At 41.5% G+C, this 16,385-nt stretch overlaps 1 protein-coding gene across 1 annotated transcript in view; it reads left to right on the top strand.

The window, feature by feature from the left end:
* The window catches only part of Piezo2 (piezo type mechanosensitive ion channel component 2), a 345,375-nt gene that overhangs the window by 291,229 nt on the left and 37,761 nt on the right, over positions 1 to 16,385 (top strand). Inside the window, 7 exon segments of the mRNA XM_042055171.1 lie at positions 1,339 to 1,428; positions 2,962 to 3,083; positions 4,068 to 4,139; positions 8,264 to 8,370; positions 9,642 to 9,740; positions 13,315 to 13,429; positions 15,886 to 15,945. Of these exon segments, the coding sequence (XP_041911105.1) occupies positions 1,339 to 1,428; positions 2,962 to 3,083; positions 4,068 to 4,139; positions 8,264 to 8,370; positions 9,642 to 9,740; positions 13,315 to 13,429; positions 15,886 to 15,945 (665 nt within the window).

Below are 16,385 nucleotides of genomic sequence, written 5' to 3'. Positions count from 1 at the left end.
TGACATTTTACACACAAACACATATAATGACATTTGAAATAAATATTTTACAAAAATAACATGAAAAGTGGTTAGAGAAAAATATCCTAATCTCAATATCACTTTTGGCCTCCACACGCACCCACATGAGCAAGTATATCTGCACATATAAATGCATGCAGCACACACATGTAAAGAGAGAGGAGAGAGGAAGGGAGGGAATGCTTGTAGCAATAGAAATGTGAAAAATGCATAAATTCCTCAGGCTTCAGGCAAGGCAAGAAATCAAGGAAGGAGCCCCAAGCATAAAGCGTGCCCTTGGCAAGAGGACTGTGCTCCTTTCCCTGTCATGAAAAAATTTAAAAACAGCGATGACAGAGGAAAGGGTGTGTGCGAGAAGATGAACAGCTTCTTGCCTTATGACAAATGTCCTGCTAGGACAGTGGTTCTCAACCTGTGGGTCATGACCCCTTGAGGTTCGAACAACTTTTTCTTAGGGGTCACCTAAGACCATCCTGCATATCCGATATTTATATTACAATTCCTAACCATGGCAATTTTACCATTATGAAGTAGCAGTGAAACGAATTTCACAGTTGTGGTCACCACCACGTGAGGAATTCTATGGAATGGTCACGGCGTTAGGAAGGATGGTCACAGCGTTGAGAACCACTGCTCTAGAGGTCTAGAAGCTTGAAGTATGTTACTAGAAGTGAAAGGAAAGTCAACTGATAAATGTCATGTGGCCCTCAACTGAGGTCATGTTGTGTTTGAAAAGCAACCCATGTTTCTCTCCACTGGCTGCCCAGGCTGGCAGACAGCCCACTTACTCCCAAGGGGTTTCCTTGTTCAGTCACTCATAAAGGGTATCCAGAAAGAGTAGGTGACGTCAGCCAGGAAACTTCTATCAGCCCCAGAAAAGGGTCACCATGACCTCTGATCCATAATGATCATTTTCAGGAAAAGATGTGTAGATGGAGCAGCAGGGCTGCGTCCCGCCACTCGGCTAGCTTTACAACCAAAATAATTACATGGAAACTGTATTCTTGCTTTAACCCATATTTAGTAATCTGTGTAGCACCACGAGGTGGTCGCTTACCAGGAGAGATCTTAACCTGCGTCCGTCTTGGAGAGGAGAAGCATGGCGACTCACTATGGCGGCTGCCTGAAGTGTCTGCCTCCTCTCTCCCAGAATTCTGTTCTGTCTACTCCGCCTATCTAATTTTCTGTCCTATTAAAGGGCCAAGGCAGTTTCTTTATTAACCAATGAAAGTAACACATAGACAGATGACTCTCCTCCATCCAAAATGAACAGCCACAAGAATACTGACGTGTTCTGTGTTTCCAATTTTATTTCAGAGGGGCCGAACTTTTCCAGGCTACGATTGTGAAAGCTGTAAAGGCAAGAATTGAGGAAGAGAAAAAGTCCATGGATCAGCTAAAGAGACAGTAAGCACTCTCTTCGCTGTGATCTCTGCCTCTTTCCTGTTTGTATGGGGGTAGTCGACTTGGCTCTTGGGATTTCAGACCCCTGAGAAAATATATCCATTTCTACCAATGAAGCGGACTTTGAAGGACTGGTCCACCGCTGTATTTTGAGTGCCAATTACTCTTCCAGGTCAGGCACTAACACTGTCACACTGAAGATGAGAGCAGTTTAGCAGGATGGTAGCTCCAAGGTCTGGGGAGGGGACCCTCTTGGAAAACAGCAGGGAGCTACCACAGATTCAGTGGCTTTGTTCAGAGTCCCAAGCTGGTCATTTAAGTTCTCTGAAACTCCATCTGGGTCATTCAGTTAGGGCGCACAGCTGTCCCTTCCGAGCTGTTATAAGGATTGATAAATTAATGAAAGAGGCTTGGCTCAGAGCCAAGTACTAGGAAGGTTCGTTGCTTTTCTGGATCCAGGAACTAAATATGGAGCCAACTTCCGAGGCACCCCTTACAACAGTACAGTACATGCTCAGGAGAATGAGCTCTAATATGTAGGGTCTACGGTAACTAGAACCAGCACTGGGGTGACCAGCTCTCCCTGATGTGATACAACACTTGTCCCTCCACCCTTGTCCCATTTGGCAATTTCTAACAATGGCTAGAACTTCTAAGGACTGGCACACACCTGCATTTTGAGTATTAGTGTTTAAACCCTAGTAACCATAGGTTCGGAATCCTAGACAACTTTGTCAAGGAAGTAGAAGCCTTGTCCCACCCTTCCAGGAAAGCCCTCTGAATTGAGAAGAGCAACTGCATTCCATCGTGACCTCAGTTCTTAATTCCCTTCCCTTAAAGGGTATTTCCTTGTGTAAATCATTCCGTAGCATGGTTATATGCACAGAGACCTAAGATGTGTATGAAATTGGAATGTATATGCAGTGTGCTGCGACCATTATTATTCCTCTAGCTCAGGCTTAGAAGGAACAAATGCAGGGCCACATTTGGAATGTGGTCTCACTTTCTGTGAGACATGACAGTTCATTTGCATTTTGGTTAAGAATGCAAAGCTGGGGCAGGAGACATCTATACTCCAGCTTCGAATAATCCAATACCCTTTCCTGGCCTCTGCAGCCACCAGGAATGTACATGGTGCACATACACACATGCATGGAGACAAAACACCTGTTCACATAAAATAAACAAAAGAGAAAAAAAAATTGATGTAAAGCCTTTGGTTACAATACACTGTGTTCAGACTGGCTATGATGCAAAATGAGAACAGGTATCAAGGGCTTCATGCTAAACCTTAGCATCATGACTATTGATTGTATTACTAACTCCAGTATCTATGAAACACAGAGTATCATGGACTCATGTGTGTGTGAGAGAGATTTTATTGTTAATAAGCAATTATCTCATAACCCTTAAGTACTTCGAAGTAAGCTGACCACTTTGCTCATGGATTCAGATAGTTGGAGAACAGCGTGCATCCACAGAGCTGACCGTGGCATAACTGTGCGTGCACTGCTACTAACCCTGCCTTATTTACAGGATGGATCGCATCAAAGCCCGGCAACAAAAGTACAAAAAGGGTAAGGAGAGGATGCTGAGCTTGACCCAGGAGTCAGGGGAAGGCCAGGACATCCAGAAACTCTCAGAAGAAGATGATGAAAGTATGTCACGTTTTCCTCTACTCGAGTGCTTTGACATCTGATAGGAGCATGCTCTTGGTAGGGCTGTAAGATCCTGCTCATTTTCATTCTGTTAGTTGTCTTGCTGTGTTCCACTCTCCCATCGTGAACAGATATGTTCCTTGGGGCATATTTAGTTAATGAATGATTTTGCAAGCATCGACTCTTCAACATGATACCTTTAATGAACACTGTCTGGTTTAGGTCACAGACATGTTCCTTATGAGACTGGCATGATTTTTGCTTAATTTGCTCCTTTAGGGAATAGGTTTTAGGTATGCTGCTGTTGGTTTCTGTAAATTTAACGTGGGAATTAAAAATGCATGCGTATTTTATGTCACTAGTGCATATTCATAGTTCACATTTCAGCTGTTATGCATTTCAATGAAATTTACTGAGAAACATATAATGTATTATATTTAATTATATATTTATCCAGTTGCAGCGCTAACAGTCTTGTTGTAGGAGCCTGCATGCTTTCCTGCTTAAGGAAATAGAAAAATAATGCATGGTCTCTTTCCAGTTCCTAGAATCTCTTCATTCGCAACAACTATCTTCCAATCATGCTAAATTAATCCAAAGAAAAAAGTCCTATTCCTTGTTCTTGGTACATTTCAATGACTTATTTACCACTACGTGGTTCTTTGAAATGGGCAATAATTCTCTTGAGCTAATTTACTGAAAAAAACAAATCGGTGCAAGACGCATTTTTGGCTAAGAATGCTTCTTTTTAAATGTTTCTTTACGTATGCCCTCAGATCCTAGGAAGAAAGTGAGCATGTCGCTTACAGTTAAGAGCACTCAGCGTTTGCAGCAGACTGCTAGTACATGAGTACTTTTGTAGTTAGTGAACTTCCTTTTCCTGACCTCTGATGTGTTTTGGCAATTGAGTTTTTTAAAAACGTGGTTTTCAAAGCGTGTGTGCTCACTTCCTGAGAATTAATGTCTGGACATATTTCATTTTAGGAGAAGCAGACAAACAGAAAGCCAAGGGCAAAAAAAAGCAGTGGTGGCGGCCTTGGGTTGACCATGCTTCCAGTAGGTTCTCTTGATCCTCTTCCCATCTTGTCAGTTCTAACCCTTATATCCTTGACCAGAATTCAGGCTTCCCGTAACCTGTGTGCCCCATGCATGGTTTGATCCTTGTGACTTGATAGGGGGTCAGAGTGTAAGAACACCACAGTGCTAATGAGCCTCTAGGCCCCAGGGATCAATTCTTCCGGAGAAATTAGCATGTTGGCTGAAGGAAGCCAAAGGTGTGAAAACAAAGAACTGAGTTGTTAACTCAATCCCCAGAGTTCTGCTCCTCTCCACTGTGCGGTTTAAAGCCCTTCCGGATAAATCTGTCTGGTGCCAGGACTCAAGAAAGATGATTGCGCTCTCCTCTAAGTGTCTGTGGCCCTCTTTGTAAGGCCCTTGGCATGGCTGTCAATGAACCTCCCTCTCTATTTTCCCAGAACTGGGATTTCCTTCGCATTTAAGAGTTTCAGAGTGTGTTTAGTCTAAAGAGGTGGGATAACCTAAAATGCGCTCACTTTGTACTTTAACCTCTCCCAACCTCAAAATGGTTCTGCAACAACCAATATCCCAAACACCCAGGCCCAGAATGCAGACTAGCCTCAGATAGGACCAACTAATATAATATAGAATATATATTAATATAATAGCAAAACCAGGAAAATAGCGTCTACTAGCCACAGAAACTGCAATGCATTTCCCTCCTAATGATAAAAATGGGATGTGTGGGTGTAGACACCATTGGCTATATTTGTTATGTTTAGTTAAAAAAAAGTCAGTGCTGGCCAATGGCTTTACAATGGAATGATGAGTGGCCCACTATAATCTAGTCTTTCTGGATTCCTTAGATGTTCTAGAAGACTGAGTGATTCTTATTTTAAAAATAATGTGTAGTATCCTCAGCCTTTTTTGTCTTACACTGCACAGCCACAGCTGCAACTGCTATAATCAGACGAAGAAAGTCACACATGGCTGAGAACAACCCTGCTCTCAGGAAACCTTTAGAAAACTAAGGATATCTATCTCAGTTTGCCACCTGAATTAGGAGAATCACAATGACCTGCACTGGGCTAAAATCGGCAAACTGTTTTAAATGGCATGGAATTTGAAATTTGCTTAGCATCTTTGTATTTAATTAGATTTCATCCATAACGTTGAATTTCAACAGTACAGTTAAAAATAAGAGAGAGAAAGGGAAAGGGAGAGAGAAAGAGAGAGAGAGAGAGAAAGAGAGAGAGAGAAAAAGAGAGAGAGAGAGAGAGTTACAAAAAATTCCACTTAATTTTATGCCCAAGTTCAAAGACAAGGGTTCAAGTTGAAATCCAGTGTGGCTCCTCTGTGGTTCATTGGCTCGTTAGGTTAACAACACACGGAGAGCACTGAATACCTATTCTATCAAGTCACAAGTAAACTGTGCCTACTTTTCTGTTTTTAAAGGGCCTTTGCTGGTTTAGAGTGACCTATCCAATCACATCATATTGAATGTTTCTCCTTCAGCGGGGTAAATTCCCACTGTGGGTACTGCGGTGGTTTCTCCCCTTTGGCATCTAAATTATTTTAAAAAGAATTGGATGTGGTCTTTGACAATCATTGTGCACATTGGTAATAACTTAACTCTCTGTGATGGTTAATGACCTTAGATTTTTTTTTTTTCAATTCATTTCACCCTCATTATATCAGATTTTTCTGGTGTTCAACTCCGTGTGCCGTGTTACAACGTGTTACGGTGCAATAATGCAGGGCCGTCTGTCACGCATGGTTTGGAATCATGTCCTGACGAAGTGGCACGAAGTTACTACTGCATAACATGTTTCCTTTGCCGAATTTGAAAGGAACAAAAGGGAAAGAATGCCCTTGACGGTTTTTAGTCTTTGATGCTCCAAAACGTATCTTTAGATCTGGAAGAATGTTGTTAGAAGCCGTTGACTGATCTGTTAAAGTGATGGGGCTGGGTTTTCAAATAGCTTCTGAGAGATGCTGATTCAACTGCAGCTGCTGTTGTTGATATCGTCGGTCAGCAGCAAAGATGTCAATGTAAAGCTGTGGTGATGAATTAATTTGCCAGTTCCAAACCTATGCACGCACACCGGACTGCATTATTGCTGTTCAATAATACCTTCTTTCTTCCCATGGTTGGGTGTCTCTGTGTCAGGTCCACACCACCTTAAGCAGTACCTAACTCTGCTTTCTTGATAAATATCTGAAGAGCCATGTTTCTGTGGACACAAGCGGTGAGATTCTAAAAGTTAAGTTCCTACTAAGCAATTTACCAATGACACTAGCATCTGTGATTTGTGGCTAGGCACAGCCTAAAGGCAGCGTCTCCAATCTGCCCTAATGTGCACGGGAGGATTTCTTAAATTCTCATTAGTAGCACACACTAAAAGAAAGTGATTTTCTTAGTGTTGCTTCAACAAAGTTTTTTGAAGAACTAAGAGACTTAAAAAAGTATTTCATTTTTTTCAAATGTACCAGTTTCACTTGTTTACATAGTAAATTGATATTACTAATGATAAAATCAATGCTTGAGATAAAAAGATTATTTGGGCTCAACCATATCAATAAAAATGATAGAAGGTATGATTGAATACAACTTCAGCTATCGTTGATCTTAGTGCCTATAATGAGGGTAAAATGTTCCACCTTATGATGCCCTGTGTTTGTCCCAAATGACCATGTGATGTAGAGTCCACAAAACTTCCCTGCAATATCTTTCAGCTTACGTGAAGGCATTACTTTAATGGTCTCCCTCACTGTCAAATGTAATGCTATGACTTTGGTTTGTTCTTGCTTTATTATGATGTTATGTTGTATTGCATTGATTCCCTCAGGCCTGGATCCAATACTCTGGGCCTGGTTTTATTCCTTCAAAACATGAGTAACAAATCACAGTGCTTCTGTTCAAGGATATAAGGCCCAATTCGTTCACTCTGCATCTTCTTGAATGAAGGCTCAGAGTCATCTGATGCTGTAAACAAAATTGTTCCGCTTTTAACCATAGCTAGTGACATTCACACAATTGGTTTTAAACAAGCCAAGGTTTCCTATGACCAAATCATAGTTTAAGACATCACATCACCACCCCTGGGATGACTCCACAGTTTGAAATCCCAGCTATAATTAGAAAACCTGAGTATGCTTCCCCACGATGATGGTACAGTTCTTGTAGCATCAGAAGTGAGTCTCTTCTCTCTATTAAACTTAAAAGTTTTCAAACATACAAAGATGGAATTTCCTAAATTACTCTAAGTCTCTAGACATCTCTGATTTCTCTGTTCCCATTCCTGACACAGACAATATATTCTTGCAGGGCCAGTGTCGGATGAGGCAGAAGCAGGGCCATACTGTTTGTGCTCTGTCCCTGATGGTCATTACCGTTCTCCTTGGATTTCGTGATGCTCTCAGGGAATGGCTTGCTGACCAGAAGCGGGGCAGAGCCAAACCCTATGGACCAGGGCTGCTGCTCCTCAGTCAGTCCCTTCGCTACATGTAGAAGCAGTCAGAATGGATGCTGTTGTCTTGTTTTCGTTGTTGATGTTACCTACCCTTTTCCTCCTTGTGGCAATGTGTTTGTTGTCGTCGTTGTCGTTTATTTTATTTTGTTTGTTTTTTTAACTCTTTCGAATGTCTTGTCTTACGTTGCCTCGTGCGTCACGTGTGGACAAGCCAGGTCTGCAAAGTATAAAGTGAAGTGGGGACTGGTGGCACCCCCCTCTCTCCATCCTGTGTCGCCCTGGTCGGTTTGTCTGTGACAGACCGTGCCAAGTCTGCTACTTCACTTCGGCCTTTGTCTGATTCATCAAAACTGATGAATTGAGAAGCAAACGTTGTCGAGTATTTTGGCATCTGCGCAACAAATGGACTCAGCCCAATAAAGCAATGAAGATGGAAGAAATTGCCAGGGGTCAATGCGAGCCTCATAAATGGCACAGACAAGGCCTCATGCTCTGTAGACCCAGCCATGCCAGCACCATATTGCACTAGATAAGATGGGTTCTTTTTTTATCTGTTTTCTCCTGCTAACAACTCTGGACGTGGTCCTCTCGAGGGCCATCTATGTGTCTTTAGGGAGGAAATTTCATGAATAGGCCCCCAGGTTTCTCATATCTCTTTCCAGAAGTAAGCAAATATTTTGTCTCGCTTAGTGGTCAGGAGCGGAGACTATTATTTATTTGAAACGGATAGTGAAGAAGAGGAAGAAGAGGAGCTTAAGAAGGAAGATGAAGAACCCCCGCGGAAGTCAGCGTTCCAGGTAACTAGAGGAATGTGCACAATGATACCCTTTGCTAGTTAGAAACACTGCGGTTGGTTTTTAAATTAACGAGTCTTGCTTGCAGGCCTAGATGACCTCTTCTGTAGCCTGTGATACGGCTCTCAGAGTCTTCTGATGGACGTCTGGAATTATCTAGTTTTAATTAAACTACAGCACTGTTCCCCCTTAGGAATGCCGTAACTACCACATCATGTGAACGGTGCGGGTCAGCACGCCATCCCTGACATCCAAGCGTTTCTTGATGCCCCAAACAACAATAACAAAAAAAATTTCTCTTGCAAGTAGACAACTTCCTCAGCATTGCTTTGGATTGCTTGGATGCAAGGCTTACAGCTCTCTGCGTGAATGAGTTGACTGTGTAAATAAAATGCATGCTCCTCTTTGAAATGATTGCTTAAATGTTGCATTGGGTTTTGAAAATTAACTTCATTTGTATTGCTAATGATACCAGAATGATTTCGATAATAACTATAAACATCCAGCCTGGTTCTGATTTTTAAGGCTGAGTTCTCTCTGTTCAGGAACCTGCTGTCTCAAACACAGCTCTGACTCACCAGCAAGCACAGTGTTAGTGGCGGGGGTGGGGTGGGGCGCAGGGTGCAGTCCATCCTTCTTAAAGATGAGGCCTTGTCAGAGGACAGGGCATGAACTCTTTCTGCACATTTCTCTAACCTCAGGACCACAGGCTGGGACAGTTATACCCCATGTGTCGTAGTACAGATCATATAGAAAGGTTCTCAGAAAACTTTGTGATTGCCCATGATAAGACCATACACTGCTCCCTAGACAGGTTTTCATAAATGGGCAAGCCCAAATGCCTGGTCTTCCTGATGACATTGAAGAACCAAGCGACTTGTGGCAGTTCTTCAGTGTGGTGCTGCCTCCCTGGCTCCAATGCCCCTCTGTGTGCTTGGGAACATGTTGGTGTGCATGAGTGGGGGTGCTTGCCAAGACTAATGACTTAACAGCCTTACTTTTTAGCTAATGAGTTTTATGCTAACCACCACTCATGGTACAACAAAGAAGAGAATGTGGACCATCTTCACTGTGTTTATGGACCATATGCTGTGTCTGAGTGCGCTCTTCTTCCTAACTTCCAAGCTCAGCACATTTTATTCCAGCTTCAGCGAGTGGCATGTTTTAACCTCAGTGTTAATTGTAGAGACAAGCTCATGTGACATCATATATTAAATTGTTAACTTTGGGTTTTTTTTTCCTACTAATTACTCTTGCTTTGTCCTTCTTTGTAGAGAGCTATTGGGAAGTTTGCCTCAGCCATTTTAGCCTTGCCAAAGTCTGTCATTAAACTTCCCAAAACTATTCTTCAGTATTTAATCCGAGCTGCAAAGGTATTTCATGTTCTACTGATGTGTAGTGTGTGACTCTCTGTTCCATAGAACTTTAGCAAAACCTTTTTCTATCTACATTTTCTCTGTTCTATGAATCGCACAATGAAAGCATCGTATGGATGTGAAACATTAAATTTTCCAAAACAGAGTTTTTAGGAGCCAGACTACTTATCATTTCGCTACTTTGAGAAGTAGACACCAGATATTATAAAAAATAGGAAGAGAAAATGCAGATATACATGGACTTTCTCTCCTCGTAGTTTTGGGTGAGCTACATCTCATCTTAAAAGGGTGGCATCTGGTTGCATGCATCAGTTTATAATGAGTAAAGCATATATAATAATTCTTTCTCAGAAAGCTGGTAAGAAATTCCAAATAAGCCTATAAAAGACTCCTCTGGTTCTGACCCTGCTTTCAGCTTCTAGTTAGTTTCCGGCTTCCTAACGTGGATACAGATGTGTTGTATCCAGCACATCTCCTTTCCCAGCTGCTGATGACCAGAGCACAACAGTGCTTCTCAATAAAGTTTAACAAGGCCCTTGTTCTTTCACCTAATACAGAATGGATGTCAGTCAGCTGTCTGTATCATACTTGCTTCATTATTAAAAACCACAAGGAAGAAATTATCCTCTTGTATTTTGTAGCATGTTTTTCCTTCCAAACTCAGCCCGGAAGGAGCTCTAAAACTCTTGGGTCATTATGATCTGATGGTCGTTGAGTTCACGCAAACAGTTGGGATAGTGACAGAGACCAGTGCACCTGGCCTTTTCCCTGCCATCTTGTTTCCATGCTGATTCTGGTCCCACTGGTCATACAGAACCTGAAATGCAGGGTGTCTCTGAAGCTCTCAGGTGAGACTGTATTGCTGGTCTACCTAGGGCCTCAGAGTCCAACCCTCCGACTGCCTTTCATTCTCCATTCCAGAAGACTGGCTTTGATTAATAGTCACTGTTGCTGTTTCTGCAGGGACTTTATCTTTTCTGCTCTATGAATCCATGTGAGTGTCTAAATTTGTAATTTAGAAATTATTAAAGTGAAAGATGGCAAGTTATCCACCCCTTTTGTTACTTAAAACAAAGCTAAAGATGATTATATGACAATAAAGGTGTAAAGGAACTCTGTATCCCAGTCTACTTAGAGGGCAAATTATAAAATGCTATCAATTCGAGTTAAGGATATCCGCTCCAATGAAATACTCTCTGTTTAAAAGAATGTATACAGTTTTACTTCATGACCTTCTGGTAAAAAGTGAATCTCACTCGCTAACAATAAAGGTAAACTTGGAGATAAATTCAAAGACACACACTCGTGGCGGTGACTATTAACTGAACCTTCAGACTTTTTGTGTGTACTTCCAAGCACTTTCTCCTTCTGGCTGATGTAGTTTGGGGCCTGGCTCCCTAGACAAGCCACCAAATTGGGTGAAAGTAAAAGATACAATGTCATAATTTGGGAGGTCAGCAAAACCCTTCCATTTCTAGACTCAGTAAGGGTCGGAACCCTTCTCTGAAATAGGAGAAGGCAAAGCTGGCCTTCGGTCAAGTGTTTGGAACTTTAAAATAATTACTTTTCAAAATGGCAATCTTAAGATAGCTTTGCCTGAGAATAGGGACTCAACAGCTCACAGCGTGGTTGCTCTGTCTTGCTTCCTGAACTTGCATGACCAGAAGGTTCCTCTCGTCAACAAGACACTGATGGCTTTCATCCCTAGGGGACCAATGTAGGGTTAGTAGTTCTTCTCACCATGTCAGACATCGATGGTCCCCTCCCTGCCCTTCTTAAAGTCTGCGAATCCTGCCCTTCTCAGCCTTCCTCTCTCCCTCCCAGCTGTTTGCTTTTTCTTTAGAACAAAAGAAGTCGTACAATGCACACCTGCTATGCTCATAAATTATTACCTCTTAATTTCTGTTTGGCATCCCTTTCACTTAATAAAACAATGATAGAATAATACTTTTCTTGAAGTGTTTTGTTTTTGAAACCATCCTATGCTGTTCTTAAACCTGAAGATGTATTTATTAGTTGAGTTTCTTTTAAAGCAAACTATATTATGCAAATTTGCTTTCTAATGTCCTAAACCTGAGAGATAAGTGGCTAGACTCCCAAACTGACATGCTCAGTAAGGACCCACCAGCGCTTGCTTTGATCCTTTTGAGTATCGGTTCATGCCCTAGTTCCATAAAATACATTTAGCGTACCATAGGACATTTACCTCCCAGATTTGTTATTCAGAAATAACACCAATTTTACATTGTGTGTGTTACCTGTACAATTCAGATTTCTACCTCTGAGGAAAAAGGAGGTGCTCTTTATTGTACCCTGTGCCCTCATATTTCCATATGTGGAAAAGTTGAATCTCTACTTCCTAGTGGCATCAGAATGCCAATCTGTTTATGTCGTGTCTTTCAAAATTTTCTGAAATATGAAAATAACCTAGGATCAAATGACAATATATGGGTTCACAGCTAGCCCTTATGTGCTCTTATCTTAATTGTGACAGTGGAAAACCCAGCTTCCCTGAGACCCTGGGGGTTGCATGTTAAGCATGCTGGCTTGGTTTTATGATTTCGGGAGGGCTGATTGTATGCATCCTGTCTTGGTTTTGTTGTTTTTGCATGCTTCTGGGGATGTGGAGGGTGGGTTCTTCCAAACTATTGCTCCTTGGTGATTGGTTTTAAATGTTGATGTGGTTGTCCTCGGCTCTGGAATGCAACTGACAAATGGGAACCCGAGGCACCAGTTTCCCTCTCTGCCCTCCTGGGCTAGCTCACTCTCACACTGTTTTCCCTCTCTGCTCTCCTGGGCTAGCTCACTCTCACACTGTTTTCCCTCTCTGCCCTCCTGGGCTAGCTCACTCTCACACTGTTTTCCCTCTCTGCTCTCCTGGGCTAGCTCACTCTCACACTGTTTTCCCTCTCTGTTCTCCGGGGTAGCTCCCTCTAACACTGGCATTATTTCCCTCGTAAAATCCATCGGCTTTTTCAAGTTACTCATAACCACTACCAGGAGAGTATTGACAATGTAAAACTTACTTCCGCCCAAGCAAATGAGAACATTAAAGAAGACATCTTCCTTTTGACTGAGACGTTTGCGATAGGAGAAAGTCCTCTGATGATGCTCGTCAAGACTTCCCAACTCCAGCTTGTAGCGTGCAAAGCAAAAATTCTGTCATTGAGGATCACAAACGGTGGTGGTGTTTCAGAGAAATGATGGTTTGCTTTTACCCAAGTTTATGTCATGATCATCTTTGACACCGAGTGAAGAATGTCCCCACATCTATTTATATATTATATCTTACGGTAGCAAATGAAAAGCAATAAGATGCCTTTAATCCCTACACTTGGAAGGCAGAAACAGCCAGAGTTACAAAGCCAGCCAGGGCAATATAATGAGACCCTGTCTCAAACAAGCAAGGAAAAAAAATCTAGACCAACAGAAGTCAACTTAACATAAGAAGCAGGGAAGCGATACTTGTGAGGAAAAAAAAATATCTTACATGGAAGAAGCTTGGCTTAGGTCCATTTACATTTTAAGTTACTTTTAAAAGTCAGAAATTAATTGGACTTTCTCCTTTCAGTTTGTCTATCAAGCCTGGATCACTGATCCGAAAACAGCACTCCGACAGAGGAGGAAAGAGAAAAAGAAGTTGGCCAGAGAAGAGGAGAAAGGAAGGCGCAAAGGATCTGGGGACGGTGAGTGCCAGGCAGGAAGCAACCACAGCCTTTGCCCCATGGAGGAAGTGTTACAGGGGACACCAAATGCCAAGAGAGGGCATTTTCAAACCAACTGAGTTGAAGATTTTGAAGGTATTATATTGCCAAAGCATAAAGGAATACTCTCTTAATTGGGTTTCTATAAAGACCATGACCACAAACAGCTGAAGAGGAAAGGATTTACTTAACCTCCCAGCTTGTAGTCTGTCACTGGGGGAAGCCAGGGCATGAAGTCCAGGAAGGAAGCAGGAGACAGGAGCTGCAGAGCCCATAAGGAATGCTGCTTATTAGCTTGTTCCTCCTGTCTTGATCACCCTGCTTTCTTACAACACCCAGGACCACCTACCAAGGGGTGGCATTGCCCCACAGTGATCTGAACCCTTCTACAACAATTATCAATTGAGAAAATGTACCGCCGGCTTGATCCTAGACCAAGGTGGTGGGGGCATTTTCTCAATTAATATTCTCTTTTCCAAAATGACTCTAACTTGTGTCAAATTGGCACAAAACTAGCCTGTACATATACTATTCAGTAGTTTCCCAACTTAGTATTATTTAAGTGAAAAACAACATTTTACAAAGTAGCAGGCAATTATTTAAAGCACTAACTGAACAAAGAAAACCGAAGTACTCCAAGCAGTATTTTACAGTTTAAGTGGGTCTGTATTATGGTGTTTAAATGTAAGAGAAGGATTTTTTACAAAGTGTATTAATAACAGCGGCTGCTTTTTAGAAAAGGAAAAATTAAATGCTATGACTAAAAGGACCCTAGGTTTATCTGCTATCATTGATTCTGTACAGAGATAATGTAATCATGAATTTCTTAGAAAATTAAGAAGTCAAACAATCAAGATTTCTCATGCAACTAACTATAAAATTTGTTCACTTTACCTTCTTTCTCTCAGTATATCCTGGTGGCTACACCTGCATTTTATTGATTGTTTACAAAGATAAATTTAGTCTACCTTCAATATAACAAGCCAAGTGATAGCAGGAGATTCAGAATCTGGTGTGTGTCTGCATGCACACACAGACACACACACACACACTTACAAACACACACACACACACACACACAATAAGTCTCCAGGAAAAATGCATCCTACCCAGATGGGGCATTAACCATCTCCCCTTTGGCAAGTACATATTGTTTGTTCATTAACTTTTCAGAATTAATGTGCACAAAGGCAGCTTGTACTTTCATTAGCAATGTATCATGAACAGTTCTCCAATTAACTATTCATGAAACTGCAGGGTTTTTTAATGGCTATAAAAGCTTCCATAGTACAGATATGCATAATTTATTCAATTATTTCACCATTAATGGACAAAAAGATTGCTTCCTGATTTCACCACAACAAGCAATGCTGTAATAGGTACCCTTACAAAAAACATTCACAAGGAGTTATCCATGATGTATATGCACCCTCACAGAGTAGATTCTCAAGAGTAGGAAGACTGGGCTAAAGGAGATGCCTCAAACACTTTAATAGCTTTTCCCCCCACAATGTTTTAGTAATTTATACTCCAATATGTCAGATAAAGGAAGGTACCTTTCTTATAGCTTCATACCAAGGCCCTCTTTGCTCTTTTTATTGTGTTTCCCCCCCCCCCCCCGGGGAAAAACAGATTTCTTATATTTTCATTGGCATTTAGTTTAATCCATAACTAATGATTCTGGGCATTTTTATTTTATATTGTCTATATAATTTGTACTTCAAGTTTAAGGTCCAAATACAGCTGTCATGGTCCTCTGCCGTTCTCTTGGAGTGTTTGTTCTTTGCTTAGTAATTAGGACCGCTTGGGTCTCAGGCATAGTGCCCATTCTGCTGTGTTATAATCATGTCTCCCTGTTCAGTGCTCGTATTTGGTTTGTGATACATGACTCTCTAAACGATGTGAAATCAATCTAATATCGAAACATGCCTAAAGTCATGTTTTTAGAGTCAATATCTCACTAAAGAAAGTCTCTGCCCACCCTCAGTATTAAGCAAATGTTGTCCTGCATTTCCTACTGGTTTTACTTACACCTTGAATTTTTTTATCACTCTGTACAATAGAGATATATTTTCATACAGTTAGATAGATGAGCAATGACGGCAGCCCTACTTATTTAAAAAGTCTTCCTTTTGTGTTAGAAACAAGCAGGAGCCGGCCCTCAGCTCCTATTTTGGCTTAGATATGATTTGGGGCTGTATTCTGACTCTTTCTTCTATTGTCAAGCTCTGGATCTCAGTTGCATGCTTTTGCATTTAATACCATGGGGGTTAGTTTTAATATTTAATGAAGCCAACTCCTCTCACTACATTGTTTTATTCCACGTTGTCTTTGTTATTCTCAAGTGTGTGTTCTGCCAAAGTTTTTGGATATTCTTTAGTCATAAAAACGGCACAGGGCTCTATATAATGACACATCTTTTATCATATATAACGCAGGTCCAGTGGACTGGGACGATCGAGAGGATGGACCAATCAAAAAGAAATCCGATGGCCCAGGTAACAGAACAGAGACAGAGATGAGCTGTGAGCATTTGAAAATAGTACTGCCCTGTGGGATAAGAAGAGCTGTTGCAAAGTGGCAAATCCAGCCGTGACTCCAGACAGAGGCTGCATAATCGCAGTCCTTGACACCTCGTCTCTGCTGAGATGGAGAAAGACTCCTGAGAGCCCATCCAGCCTCATGGGTTGTAAAGTCCTTGGTACCTGCGCCTGCGGATGAGGATGTTAAATGCTGGTGCTGAGTAGAAGCCGCCAGGATAAGAGCATTGAACAAAAATACTTAAATTTTCTTCTTTTTTTAATAGAACTTTTTAAAATTTACCTTAACTGAGATAGAGTAGTGGTACACATGCAGATTATGGTAAACATTTACGATATGGGATCATGACATCAGGTTAACGAATGCTTACGTCATCTCAAATATTTGTCGTTTCTTT

This window comes from Arvicola amphibius, chromosome 5 (genome assembly GCF_903992535.2).
Source record: "Arvicola amphibius chromosome 5, mArvAmp1.2, whole genome shotgun sequence".
NCBI lineage: Eukaryota > Metazoa > Chordata > Mammalia > Rodentia > Cricetidae > Arvicola > Arvicola amphibius.
This window is presented reverse-complemented; position numbering and strand designations above follow the sequence as displayed.